At 39.5% G+C, this 27537-nt stretch overlaps 1 protein-coding gene across 1 annotated transcript in view; it reads right to left on the reverse strand.

The window, feature by feature from the left end:
* The window catches only part of UGGT2 (UDP-glucose glycoprotein glucosyltransferase 2), a 113968-nt gene that overhangs the window by 79845 nt on the left and 6586 nt on the right, over positions 1–27537 (reverse strand). Inside the window, exons 3-10 of the mRNA XM_045839041.1 lie at positions 21472–21602; positions 20890–21002; positions 16134–16308; positions 11759–11855; positions 6129–6201; positions 3834–3934; positions 2885–2984; positions 490–550 (exon numbers count right to left, since the gene is read on the reverse strand). Of these exons, the coding sequence (XP_045694997.1) occupies positions 490–550; positions 2885–2984; positions 3834–3934; positions 6129–6201; positions 11759–11855; positions 16134–16308; positions 20890–21002; positions 21472–21602 (851 nt within the window). The remainder of the gene's footprint in view (positions 1–489; positions 551–2884; positions 2985–3833; positions 3935–6128; positions 6202–11758; positions 11856–16133; positions 16309–20889; positions 21003–21471; positions 21603–27537) is intronic.

Below are 27537 nucleotides of genomic sequence, written 5' to 3' on the forward strand. Positions count from 1 at the left end.
GCGAGGCCCTGTTCTAGCACCTCCCGAGTATTAACGCAGTTAGGGTCATTGGGGTCTTCAGGTCATGTAAGAAACCATTAGGCAGAATCTCACCCAACTCCCAGTCACTTCTGTCCTGCATGCTGTAGGATTCTAGTAATGTTCCGATGGTCTAAACCTGACTTGGTCCTCAAGTTGTTAAGCAAAACTAATCGTGAGAAACAGGAATTAATAATTCACAGCCTTCCTTCTTTGTCCTGTGAAGAAAGCCGTACCACACGAGCACAGGGCTTGGAGCCCGGGCTGAGCGAGGAGGTGAGAGAGACACAGGGCAGGAAAGCTTGGCTAGAATCGCACACTGGACGTAGACGGCACAACAATGGAAAAACTGGAACTGTTTTAATAGTCAAAAATACAAACACTTTCTTTTTTGTATGAAAACTGAAGACCCAAAGTCTGAAACAGTGATAGGAGTACAGTAAATTCTTTTAAGAAGGAATTCGAACAAACCTGTTGATTTTTCTGTATTTCCTTCTTCATATGTTGATTTACAGCAACTTTGGTCAGAGTCCTGGGAAAATAAATATTGGTGTAACTCGCTCCTCCTCTATGTTCAGGACTAATCTGTAGTTCAAGGTAACTGAATGGTTTGTGCGGGAAATTCACAACCCTGAAGGCTCCGTGACACAGCCCCACGGCCCAGGGAGAAGGGGCCCTGCGGCCCAGGGAGAAGGGGCGCCGAGGCCCAGGGAGAGGGGGTGCCCGGGCTGCCGCCTGACGAGGGCGCCGGGCTGAGGGGTGCAGGCAGGGACTGCCGGGAGCTCCTGGGCACTGGCCATGTGCACTGAGTACTGTCAAGCCCTGCTTACTCCTAGGCACGCACTTCTCAAAAAAACTTGATGAAAAATGCTATTTTGTGTTGTTTTTTCCCAGAGAAATTCTGCACAAAATCATCAATGCCATCACATGTGTCCATGCAAACAGGCAATTTTAACCTGGGATCTTCCTCAGAGAACATAAATTATAAGATACTGACAATCCTGACTTCACATATTCGATCTTGAAGAGTTTATAACTGCCTTATAATTTTTTAAAATTCAGTCTTATTTGACTTAACTCCTAAGAATACTTAGCTATATATCTGTCAACTTAATGCATAGAATAAAATGATATAAAAATTAAAATATTGTAAATGCAAAGTTGTGCTTTAAGTAAAACTCAGGTAGAAAGGTATATGTGGAAATGACCCACAGTGCCTTGGCTGATGTGGCTCAGTTGGTTAGAGCATTGTCCCATGGACTGAAAGGTCATGGGTTCGATTCCTGGTCAGGGCATACGTCTGGGTTGCAGGTTTGGCCCCCAATCAGGGTGTGTATGGAAGGCAACCGATTGATGTTTCTCTCTCATATCGATGTTTATCACCTCCTTCCTCCCTCCTTTCCTCAGGTGAGGATAGAAAAAAACAAAACACACACAGTTAAGGGCACATTATCTCCCAAAATTTGACAGAATTTCAGATAAATTAGATAATGCAAATTTTTCATTCATTTAGCAAATATTTCATTTAAACCAGCATTTACTGACTGTTCGCCAAGTGCTTCAAGGATACGCTCAGGCTCACAGTGTAGCCATGAAGCGGTGCTGGCACAGTCCGCCCAGTGCTCTCTGATGACCAGCCATGAAGGAAGCCTTCTGCACCTGAGCCCGTCAGCGGTGGGCTGACCCACCATCAAAGAGCCGATCAACTATCTTCTTAAAACCAAAATAGTTTTACTCATTTGTATTTGATCAAGTAATTTCAAAAGCTGCTGTAAAGAGCAACATAGCTGAATGTAGTATTTATTATTAACATGCACATTTCATGTTTCATAATGTACTGACGTCTCAAATTCTTGACTGTTTAAATTTTAAAGTCATATCAATATATTCATAATAAAGTGACAAATGTACTTTCAGGGTGCCATGAAAAGGTTTTCTGTATCTTGTGGCCAACTATGCACTATTTATCCATCTTACCAAGGTAAAAAGTATCCAGATAAAACCCAGTACATCGCACTGTGGATAAATGCACAAGACAGTGTCTGAGACAAGCAGAGGCCCACCAGCCCCACCCAGGGCCCAGGAAGAGAAGCCGTAAACAGGAGGGGGCTCGCCAACCCCTCTCAATGAGATGCTACCGCCGCCCTTGCCACTGGCTGCCTGCCTTCAATGGACGCCAGCTTATTTTATGTTTCACTGGTTGCCTATAATTTTACATTTTGTCATTCCTAATCGAAACACAAGTGCATCAGAGTCTTGTGATTCTGTCAACCCTTACAATACATTGTATGTATTGGGTACTTTCTCTCTCATATCAATGTTTTATCTATTGAACTGAGAGATGTATTACACGTAACATGAGTATTTCTGGAAGCAGTTCAATTAGATATTCTGTTGGCAAACAGTATTCCACGTGGCATCCCATACAATTAAGAAATTACTAATTATTGGGAATTTAAAAGGGAAAGAAGACTGGGCTATACCTTTGGTATAGATCTATTTAAAATAATGCTTTTCATCATTCTTTATGTTAAACAGAAAATAAATTACATTTTTAGTTATTGCTTAAAAAGGTTTTTCCTTGGATTATCACGTCTCCCTGTTTATATTTTAATGAATTATTTTTTCCTTTCCACTTGCCTCTAATTCAAGAGCTCTGTTCTGAAGCATGGATACATGTGCGCAGAGGCCAGTGTTCTGCTCCAGTGGAAAACCAACATGCACAATGAAGAAAGGCCCCATGTCGTAAGCACTGTGTGTACTGGAATTAACTGATATCGTTACGTTAAGTGAAATCACCTATTTCATAAAATGTATTTAATGGAAAGAATCCTGGCTATAATCAAACTAATAAACTTTATTATACCTGGCTTTTATGGGGAAGTTCTGGGAAATGTCTTTCATTAACTTTAAGGCATCATAAACTGGAGCAGCCATTATTTGAGAAGCTGCTTGAAAACTTAGATCTGGAAAGAAAAAAATATCATTAAAAAATCTAGCATAATGTCATACCTTTATAAACATTTTCATGTAATTTATTTAACCCTTCTGGCTATATAATCTTCCATAGACATGTTAATACACTCATATTAAGCATTTTTAAAAAATTTTAAATGGAAACATAGCACTTATTTCCAATTAAGATAAACTTTATACTTTCATCAATCAGTAATTATCATTTAATACGTAATACTTGTTTTCCCCAAATTACAGTATAACAACTTCAGAATGAGATACATGAAAAGAAATGCTAATGCAAAGCCATTTTTGTCTATATTTAGGCTAAATAAACAGGCAAGAAAAGGCTCTGACACAAAGAATAACCGAAGGAAGGAAAAAGAGTTTGAAGAGCCAATTCTGAAAAGAACGTTCAGGAGGACCTAATGTGTTTATCTCGGTAAATATGGAACATTCACTTTCCCTTTCAGTGTTGTTCTACTTTTATACTACAATAAAAACAAAACCCTAAACTTAGCATTATTTTACCTGCAACAACAGTTCTAGGGAAAGAAAAACGTGTGTGTGGCTTCCTGCAGTCCGTCTCCGTGTGCTAGAAGCAGAGCAGAGCCTTCACCTTCTCACCAAAAGAAAGTGTCTCATACACAAGTAGGAGCTCCACAAATACTGATGAGTGAGTGAATTAACAGTAGGATAACAAGTGAGACCCTTTATGTTACATTTCTGATCATTCTACTGCTACTAAAGGCATTTACAAACCCAGGAAGGAAGGGAGGGAGGGAGGGAGGGAGGGAGGCAGGCAGAGACAGGGGGAGGGGAACAGAACACTGCGGTGTTAAAGCAGACCGGATACTCACCCTGTAGCTCCCAGACTTTCAGAGGCGTCATTTCCTTGCTGCTCTCAATCAGGTACCTCTGGAATGCTGTCAGATTCGCTCTAAGATCTGAATACCTTTCTCTGTGTTGGAATATTGACTAATGTTAATTATCATCACCTACTACGAATCATATGAGCGGTGTGTTTTTGAAACAAACTCTTCTTAATTAGATACAAACTAATTGTTCGTCATTAACAGGATAAATCATGATGCCACTACAGATGCAGAACTTAAATAAGGAGAAAGATATAGGTCTACTTTTTTCAATAAATAAACCAAACCAAACCAAACCTGGAGGGATGTAGTCTCCCTCAATTGTTAACGTGGCAACATTATTATAAGGGTAGTAAGAGATCAAGGGTGAGGGCAGATTATTAGTTTTTATGCTGTGTAGTTTTTATTTTAACCTTTTATAAATTATAAGTATTGCTTTATAATTCAAAATAAATACTATTTTATAAGGAAAGACACTAATGCTTTCCATACAATCTCAGAGTCTACTCTATTTCTGAAAAGTTTCATGTTTGAAATGAATCAATAGCATAAGATAATTTTGCCTAACATTAAACATATCTAGGTATCCTGTAGAGAGTGCCAAATAATAATGTAGAATGACATTTTACTATATGTATAAAGTATAATCTTCTATCTCTCATGAAATCAAGACATAGTGCCATTTCAGATTTAAATAGAATTCTTAAAACGTTAGCTACCATTACAGGTTATAAAATATGTATTTTCAACAGTAAAGAGAAATGAAGATGATAAAAAGTGAAAAAATATATTTACCGAAATGCATGAATGTTACAGAGAACAATAAATAAATACACCATAGGCTCAGTATCTGCAATCCAATGATAACAGGGACCGCACTTCACGGAAGCAGTGAGGCTGACGGCGACAGAGCTCATGATGAAAACGCAACAAAACTTCAGGAAAGCTCACTACAAATTACATTAACCCGTCGTCTCTCAAAATTTTAAGTTATGGAATAATATTAAGTTTATGAGAGCTATTGTTTTCCATATTTAATCATAATCTTACATTTCAATGCTAAAATTATTTATGTAATTCAGGCAAAAATATATTATTCATAGGTGATAACTTAAAGCAATGGTTTTTTAAGGGGTCGGGGGGCTTGCCTAATGAGGAATGGTGTAAGAATTGACTGTGAGTATTTCCTCTTTTAAAAAAACTAATGTCAAGCCCTGGCTGGTGTAGCTCAGTGGATTGAGCACAGGCTGCAAACCAAAGCTTCGCAGGTTCGATTCCCAGTCAGGGCACATGCCTGGGTTGCAGGCCACAGCCCCCAGCAACCGCACATTGATGTTTCTCTCTCTCTTTCTCCCTCCCTTCCCTCTCTAAAAATAAATAAATAAAATCTTTAAAAATAATAATAATAATATAAAAAAAACAACTTTGGAAAAAACCCCCACAAAAACTAATATCCAAAGGCTTTTTGGAGGATGCACAATTTATTCCCATAAAGAGTTCTGTTTAAAAAACACCACTTGGCCAATACGGTTTAGAACTGTAACTCGGTCTTCTGCATAAACCACCAGAGTCTCCAAAAATGTTCCCTTGCTCTACACAGTTACCTACTCACCACACATACAGGAAGTATCCTTTATAAACACTTGCGATACTAAACAAGAACTAAAAATACTAGTGAAAAACAGTCCTTTTAATTAACTTTGGCCTTATAATGGCACCATGACTTTCCCTTCTTACAAATAAGAGAAAGCACACACAAAACTACAGCGATCCCCATGCACGAGTACTCAGAGACCACTCACCATCCTTCCCTCGTCTTCGGTTAGTGAGGCGGGAAAAAAGGGAGCACACCTTTAATTTCTCAGAGGTTAGTCACATGTGGGCATGAAACCAAGACCAGATGTTAAAGGTTTTAAATGCAAAAATCTGTGCCACAGACATTTAGGGAAACTATTTTCTCTTCTTTTGAGAAGTTTTTATATTTTCATGCTAAATATTAACCATGATTTTTGTAAAGTATTATATCTATAAAAGATTCCACAAAGTTTTGACTTAGTTTTTTTGTCAGAAATAACTTTGATCATTTTCAATTCCTATTTTCTCATCATACACAGCTGAGTTAGAGATTACCCTTCAATTTTGTGCTTTTTTTGCATTAACTGTGCATTTTTGTAATCCATAAAATTACATGTATATATTTAAAATATGCCAACACAGTATGTTCCTTTAAAAACAAACTTAACAGTATAATAATATAACTTTATTTCATTTCATATTTACTTTAGTTTCCCAAAGAGAAATCCTTGAACTTCGTTTGTTTCAATTTCATCTTCAACAGTAGCATTAGCCACAGCTATATTTTGGGGAAAAAAGAAAAAGAAAAAAAAATGTTCAGACTGGGAAAGGAATATGTGATCAAGTATTAGAAGAACCAAAAATGAATTAAATTCCATTTGTTTCACCTTGTCTTTCCTTCATGATCAGCTTAATGATATACGTATAAGCACATGCCTGCATTCCTGAGTGTGCACTCCTTTTAATTTTGATTTCTTTTATTTTCTATTGACTTTATTGGGGTGACATTGGTTCATACAATTAAAAAATTCAAGCGTACAACTGTAGCACACGTCATCTGTATACTGTGCTGTGTGCTCACCACCCAAAGTCGTCTCCTTCCAGCTGCATTTATTCCTCCTTCATCCTCTCCTCCCTCCCCTCCCCCTTCCCCTCTATTAATCACCACACAGTGTGTCTATGAGGTTTTTTAAAAAACTGAATTTACTGCGGTGACGCTGGTTCATAAAACCACACAGGTTTCAGGTGTACAACCCACCACCACCTCATCTGCACACGGCACTGAGCACTTACTGCCCCAAGCAAGTCTCTTTTCATCCCCATTTACCCTCCCTGCACACCCCCACTCCACCCTCCGCCCTTCCCCTCTGGCTGTCACCGCACTGTTGGCTGTGTCTGTGTGTTTGCTTAATCCTTTCACCCAGGCCCCCGACACCCCTCCCCCCGACAGCTGTCAGTCTGTTCGCTGTATCTATGAGTCTGTTCCTATTTTGTTTGTCGGTTTATTTTGCTCATTAGATTCCACATATAAGTGAGATCACATGGTATTTGTCTTTCCTGACTTGCTTATTTCACTTAGCATAATACATAATACTTTACAGGTCCTTCCATGCTGTTGCAAAGTTAAGATTTCCTTCATTTTTACAACTGAGTAGTGTTCCCTTGTGTAAACGTCCCGCAGCTTTTTCGTCCGCTCGTCTACTGATGGGCGCTCGGGCTGCCTCCACATCTCGGCCATTGTAAGTGACGCTGCAGTGAATGTGGGGGTGCTTATGTTCTTTCACATCACTGCTTTGGGGTTCTTCACATCTATTCCCAGAAGCAGAACTGCTGGGTCATAAGGCAGTTCCATTTTTAATTGCTTTTAAGCCTCACCTGAGGACATATTTTTAAAACTGATTTTAGAGAGGAAGGGGGAGAACCATCGATGTGAGAGAAACACTGGCTGGGTGACTTGCCACATGTGCCCCGACCAGGGATCGAACCTGCAACCTAGGTATGTTGACCCTGACTAGGAATCAAATTTGCAACCTTCTGGCGCACAGGATGACGCTCCCACCGAGGCACCCAGGGAGGGCCCACTTTTAACTTTTTGGGATAACTCCACACTGCTCTGCACAGGGGCTGCCCCAGTCTGCATTCCCACCCACAGTGCACGAGGGCTCCCCTTCCCCACGTCCTCACCAGCGCTTGTTGTTTGTTGACTTACTGATGCCGGCCACTCTGACGGGCGTGAGGTGATACCTCACTGTGGTTTTACTTGCATCTCCCTGATGAGTAGTGACACTGAGCATCCGTTCATATGTCTACTGACCCTCTGCATGTCCTCTTTTAAGAAGTATCTAGTCAAGTCCTTTGCCCATTTTTTATTTATTAAAAAAAGATTTTATTAATTTATTTAGAGAGAGGGGAATTGGGGGAGTGGGGAGGGGTGGGGAAAGAGAAACATCGATTGGTTGCTTCTCACAGGGACCAAACCCACAACCCAGGAATGTGCCCTGACTGGGAATCCAATCGGCGAACTGTTTGCAAGATGACACCCAACCCGCTGAGCCACACTGGTCAGGCCGCTTTGCCCATTTTTAATTGTGTTGTTTGCTTTTTTTGTGTGTTGAACTGTGTAAGTTCTTCATAAATTTTGGATATTAACTCCTTATCAGATATATCATTGACTAATATGTTCTCCCATTCAGTGGGTTATCTTTTCATTTTCTTGATTTCCTTTGCTGTGCAAAATTTTTTTAGTTTAATGTAGTCCCATTTGTTTCTTTTTCCTTTTCTTCCCCCTGCCTGAGGAGACCTATTAGAAAAAATACTGCTACAAGAAATAAGAGGTTTTACTATGTTTTCACCTGTAATTTTTATGGTTTTGAGTCTATAATCCATGTTGACTTTATTCCTGTGTATGGTGAAATATCATCTAGTTTCTTTTTTTCCATATATCTGTCCAATTTTCCCCAAACCAATGATTGAGTATGCTGTCTTTACCCCATTTTATGTTGTCTCCTTTGTCAAATATTAATAGGCCATAAAAGTGTGGGTTTATCTCTGGCCTCTGTGTTCTGTTCCACTGACCTATACGTCTGTTTTCATGCCAGTACCATGCTGTTGTGCTTTCTGTGACCTTACAGGATAGTCGGGTATCAGATATTGTGGTATCTCCAACTTTGTCCTTCTTTCTCAAGATCACTGTTTATTCCAGGTCTTTTCTGGTTCCATATAAATTCTTGGAATATTTGTTCTAATTCTGTGAAACATGCCATTGGTATCATGATAGAAATTGCACTGAGTCTACAGATTGTTTTGGGTAGTAAGGATTTTTCAATGATGTTACTTCTTCCTATCCATAGACATGCTTCCACTTATTTGTATCACCTTCAATTTCTTTCTTCAGTGTCTTATAATTTTCCAAGTACAGTGCTTTTATATTCTTGGTTAAATTTATTCCCAGATATTTTATTATTTCTGATGTAATTATAAATAGGATTGTTTTCTTAAGTTTCCCTTTCTGATAGTTCATTACTGATGTATGAAAATTCAACTGATTTCTGGATATTGATTTTGTATCCTGCTACTTTACTGAATTCATTTATCAGTTCTAGTAGTTTTTCTGGTGGAATCTTTAGGGTTCCCTATACATAGTACCATGTGAACTGCAAATAGTGATAACTTTATTTCTCCTTTTCCAATTTGGATGCCTGTTATTTCTTATTGTCTAATTGCCAGGATGAGGACTTGTGGTACTAGGTTGAATAAGAGCTGTGGAAGCAGACGTCCCTGTCTCGTTCCCCGTCTTAAGAGCAATGCTATTACTTTTGAACGTGATGTTGGCTGTGGGTGTGTCACGTACATCCTCTATTACGTTGAGGTACACTCCTTCCATTCCCACTTAGCTGAGAGTTTTTTTTAAATCATAAATGAGTGATAGATTTTTTCAAATCCGTTTTCTGCATTTACTCATGTAACTCAGTGATTTTTATCCTTTATCTTGTTTATGTGACGTATCATATTTATTTGTGGATTTTCTATCAACCCTGCTTCCCCAGAATAAATCCCACGTGATCATGGTATAGTCTTTTTGATGTACTGCTGTATCCGGTGAGCTAATGTATCTTACTGAGGGTTTTAGCATCTATGTCCACCGAGGCTATTGGCCCAAATTGTTTCTCTTTGTAATGTCTTTATTTGGTTTTGGAATTAGAATAATGGAGGGCTTGTAAAGTGAGCCTGAAAGTGTTACCTCCTCTTGAATTTTTTGAAATATTTTGAGGTGTTAGTTCTTTGAAAGTTTGGTAAAATTCATCTGTGAAGCCACCCAGTCCGGGACTTTTGTTTGTTGCAAGTTTTTTTGATCACTGCTTCAATTTTATTAGTAGTAATCGATCTATTCAGATTCTCTAATTCTTCCTAATTCAGTTCCTAGAAAATTGTTTCTAGAAATTTATCCATTTTGTCCAGATTGTCCAACTTGTTGGTATGTAGTTGGTTGTAATATTTCTGACAATCCTTTGTATTTCTTTGGTATCAGTTGTTACTTCTCCTCTTTCATTTCTGATTTTATTTATTTGGATCCTCTTTTTTTCTTGAGTCTGGTCAAAGGTTTGTCAATCTCGTCTATCTCTTCAAAGAAACAGCTCTTGGTCTGACTGGTATATTGTACTGATTTACTGGACCCTTTCATTCATTTCTACTCACATCCCTAGTTTTTGACTCAGTTTGGGTTTGTTTGTTTTTTTCTTTCCCCCAGTAGCTTTACGTGTAAAGCTAGACTGTTTATGTTTATTTGGGAATTCTCTTGTTGCCCGCGGCGGGCCTGCAGTGCTGCGGACTCCCTCTCAGGGCCGCGCTCCCCGTGTCCCACGGGTCCTGGGCTGCGGTGTCCGAGTTTTCATCTGTCTCCAGGCATCTTTGGATTTCTTCTTTAATCGCATCGTTAACCCATTCATTGTTTAGTAACATGCTATTCAGCCCCCGTGTATGTGTGTGTTCTCCAGTTTTTCCCCCTTTTGATTAATTTCTAGTTTCACACGATTATGGTCAGAGAAGATGCTTGAGATGATTTCAATCTTCTTAAATTTACTGAGACTTGTTTTGTGCCCTAACATGTGGTCTGTCCTAGAAAATACATAAAGTCTGAGTATCGTTTCTACTATACTTCTCCAGTACCTCTTCGGAATTTAAATCACAGCGATACGGTCTTGATCTGACCCACACTCAGCGGGAGCGGCCAGAGCTGAGTCTGTAATCAGGGCAGGGCCTTCAGGACCAGGTCCTGAGTGGGAGAGTGAAGGTGAAGCAGAAGCCACATCTGAGAGCATATGAATGAGTGAATTTAAAACTCTTAACAAAGAATCAGATATAAACAAATTTCTGAGAAACCAAGTAATAAAAGCTTTTCACAAGTTTATGAAACTTCTTTAGTTCTGGTCTCCAGGGTTCTTCATGTAGAGAATGCGTTTGGTACCCAGATGACAGGCAGATTGGTTTGGAGATCACAAAAGTAACCGATCTACTTCATCAAAATGAACAATTCACAGACCTCTCTCATCCCACTCCAAAAAAGAAAAAAAGAAACTCACCATCATCCTAACTCCATTATAAATAAATACTTCAGAGAAACCTTCCTAAGGCGGTGAGTTACCAAGGAAGTTCAGGCTTACTGAGATACTGGTCCCTGAGACCCCCCACCCCGAGGGGGGGTTGTGCTGGGCTCATCGGGCCAGCCCGAGCGCCAGGGCCAGACGCCTGGAGCCATAAACAGCTTCATCCATTGCCTCAGTGTAACTTATAGTATCATTTTTAAATATGCTGCTACAAAATGGTTGGTCAACCATTAGGTATATGCAACATAAGATGCTATTTCCAACTTTTAAATAAGTTTATGAGAGCACAATACAGCGGAACTTTGGTTCTCGAACTTTATTGTGGAAGGCTGTTCGAGAAGCGGTTTGTTCAGAAACCGAATCACACTCACACTCCTGCATTCTCTCCTTTGTCGCCCGAGAGACGTGTGACGGACCACACAGGTGGCAGCACGAGCAGGCTGTCAGGTCTGGAACCAAATTTCTGTTGGACAACCCGGACTTTGTCCCCTGAACAACTGGGTCGAGAACCCAATTGTTCCAGATGGGACACGTTTGAGACTGAGGTTGACTGCAATAGTAAATGTATTTCTTTCAGTTTACAATTAAATTCCAAAGTCAGGAAAAACATGTTTACCCCATCTGCAGACTCATATTAACACAGGTAGAATTTCAGGCGTGATATTTTTAAAGAAACAAATATATATAAGCCTCTAAATTTTCATTCTACTCAAACACGGAAAGAAAACTTACCTTTCACTGGGGTATCATCCAGTGTTTTGTATTCTGTACTCTTAATTGCCAGCTCCACACCGTAGCCAGATAAGTACATTTTCCGTGATGCTGGTTTCTGTTCAAACACATTGATTTTTTTTAAAAGAGAGAAAATATTTTCTCAAATATCTTCTTTGCAATTCACTGTAACTGTGTGTTAGGACATCAGGGTGAATCACTAGTAATGTAACTTTTACATCACTGACAGTTACCGGGGGGTACTTATACTCTCTCTAGGCAGTCCATCAAGGAACCAGAATTTGGCTGATGTCCACCTGCTCACTTCCTAAAAACCTCATCATGACTGTTTCAATTGCTCCTTTATATTGAAAACATCTAATCTTTTCCTGCCATACCCTGGTAACTTTCCCATCTCTCCCATGGGTTCATTAACACAGGACCCAATACAATGAAGTTTCAACAGAATTGTACGGCTTTTGGGGACCACACGCAACTTGCTAAGCCAGCGAAGGGCGCTCATTGGCTAGCTGTCTGGACGTAGGGCAACTGGAGCGTTGCCAAAAGCAAATACTGGAAAGTAGAGGCAAAGGAGACACCACCACCCAGTGCCTGACAAACCTGACTTCACTTTTTTCCATGTTTCTCAATGAGTGAAATATGTGAAATGCCACAGATCAGTGTCTGTGCTAAAACTGAACTGTCTGAAGTGTTTATGACCCAACTTTTGACCTCATTTCCCCCTTCTACAAAGAACAAATATAAAATGTACTTCTAGAGATAACCCTATCAAGGAAGAGAAGTCACCACATTTCTTCCAAAAGGTAAGCGATCTTACCTGTTGCAACAGCATGATGGACCCGGAGAGGATTAAGTGCTACGCTAGGTGAAAAGGCCAGCAAGCTGGGTGAATATGTCTGCGCTCCTTTCTAGCTTCCATACTGAAATTCCTACCAGGCGTGCTACAATCACCATAACTTGGCCTATTCTTTCACAGGTGAGGAAGTCAGTCTGACCTAGTGCTCAGCAAATTCCCTTGAAAATGCTGTGAGTCTTTGCTTCATTCAAGTTTGCACGGGTGAAATCTGTGACCCTGATCATGACAGAGGAAAAAGCAGAACTTGGAGGGAAGAAGACCCTTAAAAACATATTACTCTTTTTATTCTCTTCTTTCCTCCCTAAACTTTTTCCCCAGTCTTAAAAATAAATGTGTTACCAAAGTGACTATTCCTGGACTATTCTATTTCCAAATAAGATGATATAATAATTAGTTCTAGATATGCAGACAAGTATTTAACATTGCTGCCCACACTAAAATTTAATTTGCTAATTTTTCGGGCATATGCTATAATGAAAGATAGCATGAGAAAATGAGGTTTATGATGACAGTAAGCTGATGAAGTTGAAAATCATTTAAAGCCTTTTCAATTTCATACAGCTCAATTTAAAAATGCATTTTGACTATTCACACACAAGACAATCAGTTGGTGGCTAAGCAAATCAAAGCTCTAAGTCCACACATTTGTTACAGCTCATAAAAGAAATGCAATTTCACATAACCAATTTCCATGGTCAGTTCTGAAATATTATTAGCTCCTCAGTAATAAAGATAAATGTTTATTAAATTCATATTTACTTACTCCATTTGAAAACGTGTTACTGTAAAACTTGAATTGTAGTTTTCTTCTTTCCCCCCCAAAAAAGGCAGGTGTTCAAAGAGTAGCATAAATAAGTCTATTTTTATTAGACTTACATGCTGATTGGATTTACAATATAAATATTTTGAGTGTACACATGTAAGGCTATAATTTGATGTTACAAAGGGCCCAGAGAGTTGGCTGGTACGATTTCACTGCACTGTATTAAACAGTCGCATGGCCCAAAGAATGACCAGGGACTGGTTCTCAACAGATGGGTATACTCTCTGGGGCCATATTAAAATCACTTGGGGGCATGTTTTAAAAACATCTACACTTCAACCTCCAACTTCCATCCCTATTATGATATACTTGACATATAACACTGTATGAATAAGGTACACAACATAATCGTTTGGTATATATGTATATTATGAAAATAATCACAAAGTTAATGTCCATACCTCACGTAGCTTTTCTTCTTGTGATGAGAACTTATAAGATCTACTCTCTAGCAACCTTCCACTACATAATACAATGTGGTTAACCAGAGTCCCCTTGCTGTACATCACGTCCCCAGAACTTGCTTATCTTAGAACTGAAGTCTGCACCTGCGACCACCTTCACCCAGAACTGCTACCCCACTACCTTCACGCCATCAATATTTCATCCATTTCTTGCGTTGTTATTTTTTAGGTTCCACATATAAGTGAGGACAGGACTTGTCTTTCTCTGATTTATGTCACTGGCACGATGCCCTCGGGGTCCATTCAGGTTGCAAATGGCAAGATTTCATTCTCTTCCAAGGAAGAACTTCACACACACCCACACTAAATGTTGTTATCCATTCATCCATTGATAAACAAACAGGTTGTTCCCATATCTTGGCTATTTTAAGGAACACTGCGGTGAACTCAAGGGTGCAAACGTCTTTCCAGACAGTGACTTCACTTCCTTGTGAAATAAACGCACAAGCAGAACTGCTGGATCACATGACAGTTCTGTTTTTAATTTTTTTGGAGAACTGTCATACTGTTCCATACTGGCAACACCAATCTCCATTCCCAACAGGGCTCAAGGGTTCCCTTTTCTCCACATCTTCACCAACATTTATCTCTAGTTTTACTTTTCTGATAGCAGCCATTCTAACAGCTGTCTTATGGTGTCTCTCTGTGGTTTTGGTTTACATTTTCCCCGTGATTAGTGATGTTGAGCACCTTTTCACATACCTGTTGCCATCTGAATGTTTACTTTAGAAAAATGTCTATTCAGGTCCTTTGCCCATTTTCTAATTGGACTGGGGTTTTTGTGTGTTTTGTTATTGAGTTGTATGAGTTCTTTAGATATTTTGGGTATTAATCGCTTTCCAGAGATATGATTTGCAAATATCTTTTTCCATTCCAAAGGTTGCCTTTCCATTTTGTCGGTTTTCTTTGCTCGAAGAGGATCTTTAGTTTGATAGAGTCCCCTTGTTTATTTTTGCTTTTATTGCCTTTGCTTTTGGTGTCAAATCCAGAAAGTCATTGCTAATAGCAATGTCAGGAGCCTTCTCCCTATTTTTCTAAGGAGTCCTATGGGTTCAGATTTTAAGTCTTTAATTTATCTCAAGTTAATTTTTGTGACTGGTTTGTAAGACAGGGTCCAGTATCATTTTTGGCATGTGGCATTCCAGTTTTGCCCACACTGTTTATGGACGAGACTATTTCTTCACTGAGTGTTCCTGGCTCCTTTCTCAAATATTAGTTTATCATCTATGAATGGGTTATTTCTAAGCTCACTATTCTGTTCCACTGATCAATGTGTCCATTGTTATGCTGACACCATACTGTTTTGATTACTATAGCTTTATAATATAAAGTCAAAAAGTATCGTGTCTTCAGCTTTGTCCTTCTTTCTCATTGCTTTAGGATTAAAAGCTATTGCAATTAAAATGTTATATTTGAGAACAAATATATATTATTGAAACAGTCTAAAACCAAATATGCCTATATAGAAACTTGGCATCTGATGGCTTAGAATAAAGATTTAACTGTTCAATTGATTATGGGAGGACTTATCATTTTCATATGGAAAACCTAAAATTTTCTATCTCACAAGATACCATATTTTACTGTGTATAATGTGCACCCACATTTCAGTACTAATTCCAGTGTATAGTGTGTACCCTTATTTTTCCCTAAAACATGTGGGTAAAAAGTGTGCATTATACACAGAAAAATATGGTATTCAAATACACTGCTGATAGATCAAGGATCAAAACAAAGAACAGCATTTTAATTCTCTCAAAAAAAAAAATCTAAGAGAATGTCTTTCTGACAACATGAGGGTAAGCCATTAAAGAAAAGCTGGATAAACTTTACACCATCAAATTAGTATTTGTTCTGTAAATAACTTTTTAATATATATGTATATAAGATGACCAGAAATACACTAGAAGGTATTTGCAAAGTACAGAAGAAAAGGTGAGTATTCAGAATACATGTTTTAAAATCTGTAACTGAGAAATGAAAACCCACCCATCTGCCATCTTCCTGAGCATCTCCTCCATCTGCTGAGGTTTTGCTTCCTGGCAATTGTCCTCAGTTGGGCTCAAGTAAACTCACGAAAATTGTCTACAGGTTTTAATATTTCTTATGTTAACAGTTTTTTAAAAATCTTTAAATAACATTCCTGATGAAAATCACTATGTAAAATCTAACAAGAAAATTACCATAAAATGCATTTTTATACCCAAAATAACAAATAAAACAAACATGTACCTGAATATAATGACGAAGAACATACAGAATTTCCCCATTTTGAGCTTTTTCAGACAATACTGTGTGAAATTTACCAAATGACCTGGTTCCCATTTCTGCATACAGAATAACCACCGGTAAGTTCTCTTTGTCTGTAGGAAACTTATGATCCCTTTCAAAAAGATAAGGTCTAGGCCTAAAAGGAAAAACAAACAAACATAAAGACCACAAGCTTTTAAAATAACTGAAAGTAAACAGCATACAAGAAATATATCATGACACTTTAAAATTTATTACCATCCAAGAACTTACAGGAATATACATACACACACACTCTTCCACAGAAGATGAATTTAAATGTCCTGTGATGACTTAGTGCACCTAACTTCTAAATGACGGGGGAAAAAATCTGATTAACCTAAAATCAAATATTAGAAATACTTTATTTTTCAACAAGGTTCACTGTCTTTAAACACTAAACATAATGGAAACATATTTTTCAATGAAATAAAATTTATATTTTCTTCAATTATGATACAATTTTTTATTATTATAGCTCACATTTCCTGAAAATGAGTCCCAATTAAGTTAAAAAACAAAGGCATTCCTATATTATACAAAGATTGTCAGTACTTAATACACGGTGGGGCAAAAGCAGGTTTAAAATTGTGAGTACACAACCTTTTATTCTTGTATTGTTATTTATTACTGTATTATTTTGCATATGAACAATTGTAAACCTACTTTTGCCCCACACTGTATAAATAACAATTCATTAAATCCTCAAGTACGATTTAGAAACACAAAGAATTTCTATGGCCTGGATCTACCATCATAAACAGGCTTTGACATCTTATTTGTTAGGCACTGTGCTGGAGTCTTCACACAGAACAAGTCCTTTAGACAGCTGCTGTCATTCACTGATACTTCTAAGGTTTCTAAGTATCCGGGAGAAGTTCAAACAGGCTGCCAGAATTTCTACTCATGTCTGCGGAATTCCTAAGCCCCGCACCCTTTCACAATCTATACAGGCAGAAAGAACAACAAAAAAACAATGAATTTAATAACAAAGGTGTTAAGAAATAACCTTTTATTTAATGAATTCAGAACTCTACAATCTTTCAGTCATTCACCATCTTTAAAAGCCACAGCGAGTCAAGGTGGGAGGGAAAGAGGGCATGAGTAACAACGCTACAGTGCGCTAGTGAAAAGATTGTAGGTTTTCAAATCAAGCATAACTGGTTTCAAGTCCTAGCTTAATGACGTACTTAACTCTGTGACCTGGGGCACGTAGGAGATCTCCTCGCTTTTGGGCCCACTTCCTCACCGGTCCCAGAGGAGGAGTCTCAGCTCCCTCCTAGGAACATCCTATGGATTCACCAAAACGCCTGCACATCATCTGGCAGAGCATAAAGCACAGGCTTGGTGCTCAAGAAATAATCGTGTTTTCCTCTCACTCTTGCAAACTTCCACTTAATCTAAAGTATCAACCAAGAATACTGTCAAGGGAAAAAAGGAAGGAACTAAACATTGGGTGGCTACCAACCACTAATGATAAACGTAGGGGTATGTATCCATGTAGTTATGATTTGTATAAACTATTAAAAAGAAACAACACTCAAAATGAGTTGGCTTTTGCTGAGCCAAGACTTAATAACTACTCTAATGGCAGTTTCAGCCTAAGAGTGGAATTTTAAATCAATCGGTCCCAAATTTCCTGGTCCACACTAGCGGGATAATCTGCCCGATGAGACCCAGGCATTCCCGATGAGAAGGTAACCTTGCCGGAAATAACTGCCGTCCCAGCCTCTCTGCCTATGAAAACCCATGTTGTACAGCTCCTTGGAGCACCTTTCTGTTTACTGGAGAGGATGCTGCCAGATCCACGAATCACTGAATCAGCCAATCAGATCCTTGAACTGCTCTGTGACAACACTTTGCCTGTCTCCAGAGGACATGCAGGAGCTCGAGAGCACTGGGTGTTTCTGGGGAGAAGTCCCAGAAGCCTGCAGTGAAGAGAACTTTATGTTTGTTTCATGTACATGTTGCATGATTCTATTTGTTTAAATCCTCATCCAAGGATATGTTTTTATTGATTTTTAAAAGATTTTACTTTATTTTCAGAAAGAGGGGAAGGGAGGGAGAGAAACATCAACGTGTGAGGGAAACATCAGTTGGTTGCCTCTTGCACACCTCCAACCAGGGACCTGGCCGGCAATGCCAGCATGTGCCCTGACAGGGAATCGAACTGGCAACCCTTCAATGCATTGAGCCACACCAGCCAGGGTGTTTTTGTTGATTTTTAAGAAAGAGAGGAGAGGGGTGAGAGAGAGAAACATCAGTAGAAGTGAGAAACATCAATTGGTTGCCTCTCTAATACTTCTGGACCAGGAATTAAACCTGCAATGTAGGTTTGTGCCCTGACTGGGGACTGAACCCACAATCTTTCTGGTGTGTGGGATGATGCTCCATTCAACTGAGCCACCAGGCCAGAGCACATTATTCTAATTTTTATGTTTAAACAGTACATTGGGAATATATCCTTTCAATGTAAGTTAATGTAAGATGCATCTAAAAACTAAAGGAACAAATTCTGCACTAATAGATGAATATGATACTTTTAAAAAGGACTCATGGGGACAGACAGCAGTGTGGTGATTGCTGGGGGGAAGGGAGTATAAGGGAACTAAATGGTAATGGAAAAAATGCAATAAAGAAAAAATTACAAGCGGAAAAAATAGAAATTTTCATTTACTGAACTGGCTAAAATGATAAAGGGAAAGAATACAAATTAAAAGGTGGTAAAAATGTTGGAAATGAAGTGTAAAACATAACCACAGAGCACCAACATTTACACTCATTTATGTGTAAGGATATATAATTGAGTGAGAGAAGGTTCTAGGACTGTACTTCAAAGTACAATCTCATGTTGGTTAAAAAATATATATACTAAATTGTTAACAGAATTATAGGTCACTTTCCCTTTCTACTTTGCATTTTTCTCAAGTATTTGAATTATTGTATAATAACCACATGTAATTTGTTTCTTTAAAAATACAGCTTTCCATTTTGTGCAGAAAGTTTCCAGTCACACACAAAAAAAGGGTGTCCTGATTGGAAGCGGCATTTGGAGAGGGGTCCCTCACAGTCCATTACCAAATTTCCAATAATATTTTCAAAGGCACAGAAAAAAGACAAAAACTCTTCAAGGAAGCTGAAAACTAACAAACCTTATAGCACACGCTGCCAGCAAAAAACCTCCACTACTCTACAATCTATGTAGTTTAACTTAGAATCATAACTGACGGTCAGACTTATCACTAACACATAATACCTTACTACTTGAAACACAACGTATTAGCCAAAGAGAAAGGTAGAGGGATTGCTCATCTCTTCCCTACTCCCTGCTCCAGGGCTCAAAGATCCAGGGCATGAGTCCGCCCCCAAACCTGGCAGACTTACTAACGTGATTTACGCGTCGGGGTTGGGGGGGGGGAGGGAGGGGGAGTGACAGCCACCAGCTCCACCCTTGGTTCCAATGACTTTCTCCCCCTGCCTCCAACAAGGAGATCCAACTACTGCAAAGGGCCTCTTTCAGGAAATGGAACATTAAGAATACCACTTTGATGTCCTACATGTGTTATGATAAAAAAAAGGAAAACAAGCCAAGTGTTTAGGCCAACCAAAGGCAAAAGCAGCAAATATGAATACAAAAGGTAACAGATTAGAAAAACAGCAACAAAATAATAAATTCTATCAGCCATTTCTTTAAAAAACATAAAAATTTAACCTGTAAAAACTGGAAAAAAAAGAAAACTGAAAAAATTGTAGCAACGAGAAACCTATCTACAGAGAGGGAAAAATAAAATATTTATATTACTATAAATACATATGTAGAGTCATAAATATTTGTTCAAATAAGAAAAAACTACTACCACCAACCAAGACTGATAGTTTAGTATAAAACAAGGATTGTGTGTCTAAGGTTCACAGAAAAAAATCTAATGCTTAATATACATGGCTTCCGTCAGGCTGGGAATTGATTACATCCTAACTTGCAAGCTAACGAGTTTGCATTACTGTTTCATGGATGCTGGCAGGAGACTTCTGGTCAGAAACAAAGGGCTCCGCTAACACAGCACACAGCCGACGGGCACCAGCATGTCTGCACCAGTTCCCGTGGCCCTCCCCTCCCGTGGGGGTGAGAACAGGCCCACGAGAATGTGACACATGTGACTCCCCATACTTGTTTGTATGCAATACTTGGAAGTAAAAAAAAAACAAACGAAAAAAAACTATGTTGTTTTTAATTTTTTGTTCCCAAGGTACAGATTCCGTTTACAGCTAAAGATATACAGTCCAGATAAATCCACAGTTTTATATGGTTATTGTTTATATAAAGCATATCTCATATTTTATGGTATTTTGGTATAATTTATACTCTAAAATCCAAAACTAATCAAGACAAAATACTGAAGGTACTTACATATTTTAGAAAGGGACTTAGACTCCCAGCTCATACATTTAGTTTTTGAATATAGAGCATATACTTTAATATATGTCTTGGAATATTAAACTTCTGTATTATAAAAAACTGCTGTTATTTTGATCCACAACACTTCTTTTTTGCAAAGTAGTATTTTTTTCTGATTTGTATTTTATTTTTTTTAAATTACTTTATTGCTGATCTCCAAAATATATAAAGAACTCACACGACTCCACTCCGGGAACACGTGTTATTAACCACTTCTTTCACCCCGGGCTATCATTAATTTACCTTGACGCAGCCTTCTTCAGCAGCTTTTTGACCTCATTAGTTTTACAGGTGTGTTTCCTATGGATAACCACAAAGGCATCACACCCGTCTGGTGGTGGCTCATCAGCGGCAATCTAAGATTTCAAAGATTATATTTAGCTACAGTAGTTGATAATTACAATATGATTAAAAAATTCACACATTGCTTTGATTATGATAACTCGTCAACTACTATTAAGTTATTGCTGTAATTAAATATCGTTACGCAGGCAGAATAAAACATTTTAACAAAATCAAACTTCGTAGTAGAAATACGTGCTTCGAAGTTGTTGAAAAGTTTCATCAAGTTAAAGTTGTCATTCTAGGAAATTTTACTGGCGATTTGTTCTCATAATGTCCTCATCCCAAATAACTGTAAAATTACATAACATCAATTATATTATAATAACTGACACCAATGATAATATACAAGGATGAGCAGTGGACGCAGACACCGTGAGCCTGCAGAGCCTTCTGAACAGAAGACACTCATTGACTGAGGACAGGTTCATGTGCAAGGCCAGCACGCTTCTCTGCCACACACAGCTTGGGAATTTTACCTACCTGCTGAAACATCCGAATAGTTGGTGAGTACGCTCTTATAGAGAGAGCAAACTTTAAGAGATTGATATGTAAATTGTCTAAGAACTGTCCAGCTTTCTTCAGGATTAAGTTGTAATAAGAATAATCTGACTCTATGAAAAACAGTTCAAAAGAAAAGAACGTTAGTGTTTTGCATTCAACACATTAGCACACTCTCGAACAGTAATGCTAACTTAGTATCATATATTCGTATCTTAAGCCTGGTTTTGGGTGGTGTCAGAGAGAAATGGAAACCAAGATTTCTGTCCACTTCGTACAGATCCTCCAGTGAAGCCCAAGGACACAACGGAAGTCCAGGGGAACACAACCCTGCCACTCGAATCTGTTTGGGAGCAGCTCACACATCGGCCCCACGCACTCCGAGGCCGTGGGGTTACGACACAAGGACGAGACACAGGCCCTGCTTTCCATGTAAGAGATTAAGAGTAGCACAAAAAAACTTAGTATGACTGTTAATGAATTTTAAATTACATGTATAAACACATTCTACTGGTATTTAGCACACATAGCCGTGAGTAACTGGAGTGTCCAGACCACTTTAGGAGACAGACTTTGAACCAGTCCTTAAGGAATAAGAGAAACGTCTCCTTGTCTGGGACAGACTAGCCTGAAATGCAGATTCCCTCTAAGCCCGCGCCAAAGATCACGGAGACACAAAGCGTGAGCCCTACAACTTCAATCACAACTCTCGGAGACCCCTGGGGGACAGAGACACCCGAATGCGAGAGGACAGGAGAGAAAGGCAGCCTGGACTTGAAGAGGGTCTGGTGGCACACTGGGACAAGGGGGGAGAAAACTGCTTTTGCCCTTTTCCCTGCACGGTCCTGGGTGTAATCACTGCCTGCACTGTCACCAGCGTCGGACACCGCAGTACCACTCGACTGCCAGCAAGGGGCGCTAAGGCTCAGAAGAGCGCTCTAGAGCCTGGACAGTCCCTAAGAGCTGGACAGTCTGAAAGAACAAGAAAAAAAACACTAGAAAACATAGGCTAAAGTAGAATTAACAGAAGTGTAAAAGGTATCACAGAAAACAGAGTAAGAGAAACAGAATAAGCAGGTGACATGGGAAGATAAACAGAAATTTTTAAAAAAGGAGAAAATGAAAAAAAATTAAGAGTAAATGACAGATATAGCACTCAGGCAAAGGATATCTAAATACGTATAATTGTAACCCTAAAGCAGAAAATCAAGGGACTAAGTCCTAATGAATAAAACAAAAAACAAGAAAACTATAATCCAAGAAAACTCTGCAGAATTAAAAGTAGTGAATATAAGAATAAAAACTCAATAATCAGCACTGCAACATTTTTTGGTAAAACTCAAGACTCTAAAGTTAAAAATAGAAGTATAAAATTCACACAAATACTTATGTATGTGAAGAACTCCAGGCCGTTATTCCCAAGAGATATTTATGAGGCACCAACTAGAGAGCAGCCTGTACTTGACCAAGAAGTACCTGGAGACATGACAGCAGAAAGCCTGATGGTGGGCTCTGAACACACTTACCTGCAGAGACAAGCCCGATGAAGGAGTTACGCCCTCCGGAAGCCTACGTAAGTGCGGTGTGCTCTGGCAGTGCAGAACGACACACCGCCCACCAACAGTGCGGCAAAGGGAAAACTAAGTGGGGAGTAAAGCAAGCTCAGTGATTCCTCATACATATTGGCTGGGAGCAAAAGGATATCACTGGAGCCAGCACATCAAGTAGTAGAAACTCATGTCTACTGAAGAATACAAAGACGAAGACAGAGATTCTTTGTGAACAAGATCAGATGGTGGCGATGGGTTCACTCGCCGTGTCGTTACCGCCCGTGCAGAAACAACAGACACCCTCCAGAGGAGGCAGCGGCTAGCAACTCCAGGGCTTCACACACCACTCCTCCGGCATGACACGCAGGAGGGTAGGGGGTGCAGGTCTGGGTAACTCCTATTCGGCAAACCTCAGCTTAAATGTCACTTGTTTTGGACAGGGTTTTCCCCGACTTCCCAGGTCTAGACCCTGTAATATGCTCTGAAAGGACTCTACACCATCTCTGGTTCGCTTTCCAGAAGTGTAACTGAAAATTAATTGTATAGTTATTTGCTTAATGATGTCCTTCCCGTGAAGCTATAATCTATGAAAACAGAAATCTTTTCTAGACTTTCGACTGTAACTTTTTATTCCTGGCATACAAAATAAGCATTCAATACATTTCTAGAATTAATATTCAAGAACTGAACAGGTCTCCTCATTCCGGGCAATAATACTTTGCTAATCCAGTAATTTTTTTTACAAGCAAAACTCACTCCTATGTGGACTCTAATGAACAAAATAAATAAAACGGAAGGAGACTCAGACAGAGGACAGACGGACAGCTGTCAGAGGGCAGGGGTGGGGGAGGGGAGGAAGAGGAGAATGAAGTGGGGATCAATGGTGCTAGAAATGGAAAGTACATAACACAAAATACAGATGATGTATTACAGAATTATACACCTGAAACCTATATAACTTTTTTAACCAATGTCATCCCAATAAAGTCAATAAAAAAAGAAAAACTGCATTTAGAAGGTGACAGAGGTAGGAGAAGTGAGCCACAGAAGAAATGCCCGGGAAAGAAGTTGCAGCAGGAAGAAGGGCCCTCAGAGCCTGGAGAGAGAGAGAGGTGAGCAGGACACGCCTGGGGAGAGGGGGCGGGGGAGGCGTGGGGGTGCCCCACAGAGAGAGAACCCAGTGACGTTACAGAGTCATCACAGGGGAACAGGTATGCTCCTTCACTCCTGCCTTTGTAAACAAGTCATAAATGATTCCTCTGGCACTTACGGTGCACGTCCACCCAGAAATGAAAATAAATAATGGGCGTTTAGACTCACCTTCAACAGTAAAAGCAACACAAAATAAACCAGAGAAGAGATTATATGTTAACAATTGATCCTGCAATAACTATGTATGGTGCCAGGTGGGTACTGAAAATATCAGGGGACACTTTATAAAGTGCATGACTGTCTGACCACTGTGCTGTACACTCGAATACAAAGCACTGAATATAAACTGTAATTAAGGAATAGCATAACTGAAATAAGACTACATCAGTCAACAGGGGGTCGGTCACTAATGAAAACAGAGGAGAATCCACAAGAAGAAATGTGAGTGGTGCCTGACAGACATCACATTTGGTCAAGGTCACTGTTAAGGGGGCCTCGGACACAGGGACAGATGTAGGATTCGGAGAGAAAGGAAACGTCTGTAATTTAGGCTTCACCTGCAAGTTCATCTCAATTACGAGATGGATGCATCGGACTTTTTCAGAGGATGTTTTAAAATAACTAAATCCATGCTCACCAGCTACCCTGTTGATAATGATGCTGCCCTTTCAATACTCTTCCTTTATCTGCAACTTCACCTTTTACTTGAGTTTTGCCAACTGGCAACATACACACATCACTCTCATCTTAAAAAATAAAAATAAAAAGGCAGCAGCTGCCTCCACAGTCAGCTACTGATTCATCTGACTTCACAGTCAATCTTGAAAGACTTAATGTTTATTCCTACATTCTCAACCTCTACTCACACCTCAACCTACTGCAGCTTTGACTGCTATCCCAGGGAAATGGCTCTGTCGATGTCACTGATAATTTCTCTGTTGCTAAAAGCTTCATATTTGTATTACTTGTTCTGCCTGCAGGATTGGATAACATCTATCATTTACCACTTAAGAGTCTTCTGGCTTTCAGGACATCGCACCTGTGAGGTTTTCACCTGCCTCCACGGGTACTCTTTAGAATATTGACTCTTCTTCCGCTGGTTATCCCTTCAGCACTGGTGTTTTTCAGGGTTCTGCCCTGGGGACCCACAGTTTTCTCACGCTATACCTTCTCCCTAGAACTTTCAACTACCCTCATAACTCCCAAATCCCACTCTTTAGCCTACGCCTGTTTTAGCTGTGCAGCCTAAGTCCCCCACTCATACATCAGCTTACTGGATAGTTTCCCTTGGATATTCCACAAGCATTTCAAACATGATACATCCAAACTGCAATCATCTTCCTACTCCAAACCTGGTTCTCAGTTACAAGTAACTGAGTTAAGAATACCACAACATTTTCTGAAAATCTTTTCCATAAATAGAAAAGCAACTTTAGTGTAAGAAACCATTAAAATCTTCAAGGACTTTGACAATGGGATTCTTATATGCTGAACACTGGAAGAAGTAAAAATAAAGAGGGACTTCAGAGTTAGGTAAGCCTTCATTGACATTTCCCACTCACCACACGCAACTACACAGGTGAGGTCAACCATGCCTCTTGAATCTTGAGGCATAAACAAATACAAAACTCGGTGGCAGAGCTACATAAAATGTTCAAAAAACCAGGCAATTCAATGACTGAAAGATTTTAATTTGCTGGCACATAATGTAGTGTTCTCACTAAATGACATGAAACTAGCACCTAAACTCAAAGCGTTAAAATGTTCAACTTTTACAACTTCTTTAAGTTATATCACCAGAATTATTCTTAAGAATATTTAGAGGGTTTCATGAACATTCAACAACCTAGAAATTTACAAGTAACCAAGAATTTAAAATGTTTCTCCAGGAAAACAAATTCTGTAGAATCTAATCATTGTCAACATATTTAATTCCCGATATTACCATTCTTTCCCGCACCTGACAAGGTCAGCAATAACGTGGCACGTGCCCTGGCCTCTCAGCATCGTAAACGAGCTCAGCAGAATTGGGTGGCCAACGTCAGCAATTCCTGTTTCACACGACCTGCGTAGGGCTCAGCCCCGACACACCCCTCCCACAGTGTGAGCGGGAAGGAGAACTTGGGTGTTCATTCCCGAGCTGATGATATTCCAACGTTTTAATGATCTGCCACCAGGTTGCCCAGGTGCATCGTTTCGTTTAGGGATAAAAACACGCTAATATATCACAGCAACTTGAAATGACAGTTCAACATTTACAAGAGTAATTTTCACGGTTGTTTAATGAGAAAATGGCCCTCAAAAAGGCATAAAGCATATAGAGAGAACAACGGATTTGGGACAGATATACTGAGGATTTTAGGTGAGGGCCAGGAAAGGAGGTGTTGGATTTCTCCCTGTCCTGAAAACCTGACCTGTTTTTAACCTCGGTTAGCAAAACTAAAATCACCAGGACAAACACAAAGCCAACAATCTCCCGACGATCTGAAAACAGACTTGGAGCGGTCGGTGCCAGTTCCTCTGTGCGTTCCACCGCTGCTCCTTCTCCTCCCCTCCTCCCCGCTGCACCGCCTGGCGCAGCCCTGCCACCCACGCGCACCCCCTGCATTCGCCGTGGCAGAGGCTGTCCCGTGTCTCTGACCCGCCGGCTGGGCACCTTCCATTACGTGCTGCCACGTACCCCTGTTAGAGCCCCATCACCCAACAGCACACTCCGCCGCCCTGCTGTCTCCTGCGCTGGGACACTATGGAGGTCCCGATGACACGCCGCATGTTTATTCATCCTTTTATTCCCAGTATCTAGGGCAGTGCGTAGCTTCTCTTACAACTCAAATGATTATTAAACAATGAAGTAAATTTTTTTTTGAAAAAGCAAATTACTTGCTTTTGGAAATGTTTTAGTTTAAAATACCATTAAAGGCGTGACTGTTTTTCGAAAACCCACCTCGTGAAATCAGGAAACTGTTGGACTTCACCACCACGGCAGCCAGACAAGCCTCGAGTAAACGGACACTCAACATTCAAAACCGCTGTTTATCTCCGGTTTACTCGGGAACAAAGTCATAAACTAATTACCGTAGTAAGACACTTTCTCTACGTCTAACAGGCTAAAAAATATTCCCTGTTGAGGGATTCCATGTTAATATCATTCATTCTATTTTTTTGTAGGGGCAGGAAAATAACCATTCTTTATAACAGTAAGTAACCTTTAGCCTCTGCTGCTAAAACCTAAATTCAGTTCCTTAAATCTACTGACCATCCCTAAGAAACACGTCAACACTTGTTCATTCTACAGATACATGTATGTGTGTATGTAGATATGTACTTTCATATTCATGTAGAAAGT

Source organism: Phyllostomus hastatus, unplaced genomic scaffold (assembly GCF_019186645.2).
Source record: "Phyllostomus hastatus isolate PE091 unplaced genomic scaffold, TTU_PhHast_1.1 phas_contig_29, whole genome shotgun sequence".
Classification (NCBI taxonomy): Eukaryota; Metazoa; Chordata; class Mammalia; order Chiroptera; family Phyllostomidae; genus Phyllostomus; species Phyllostomus hastatus.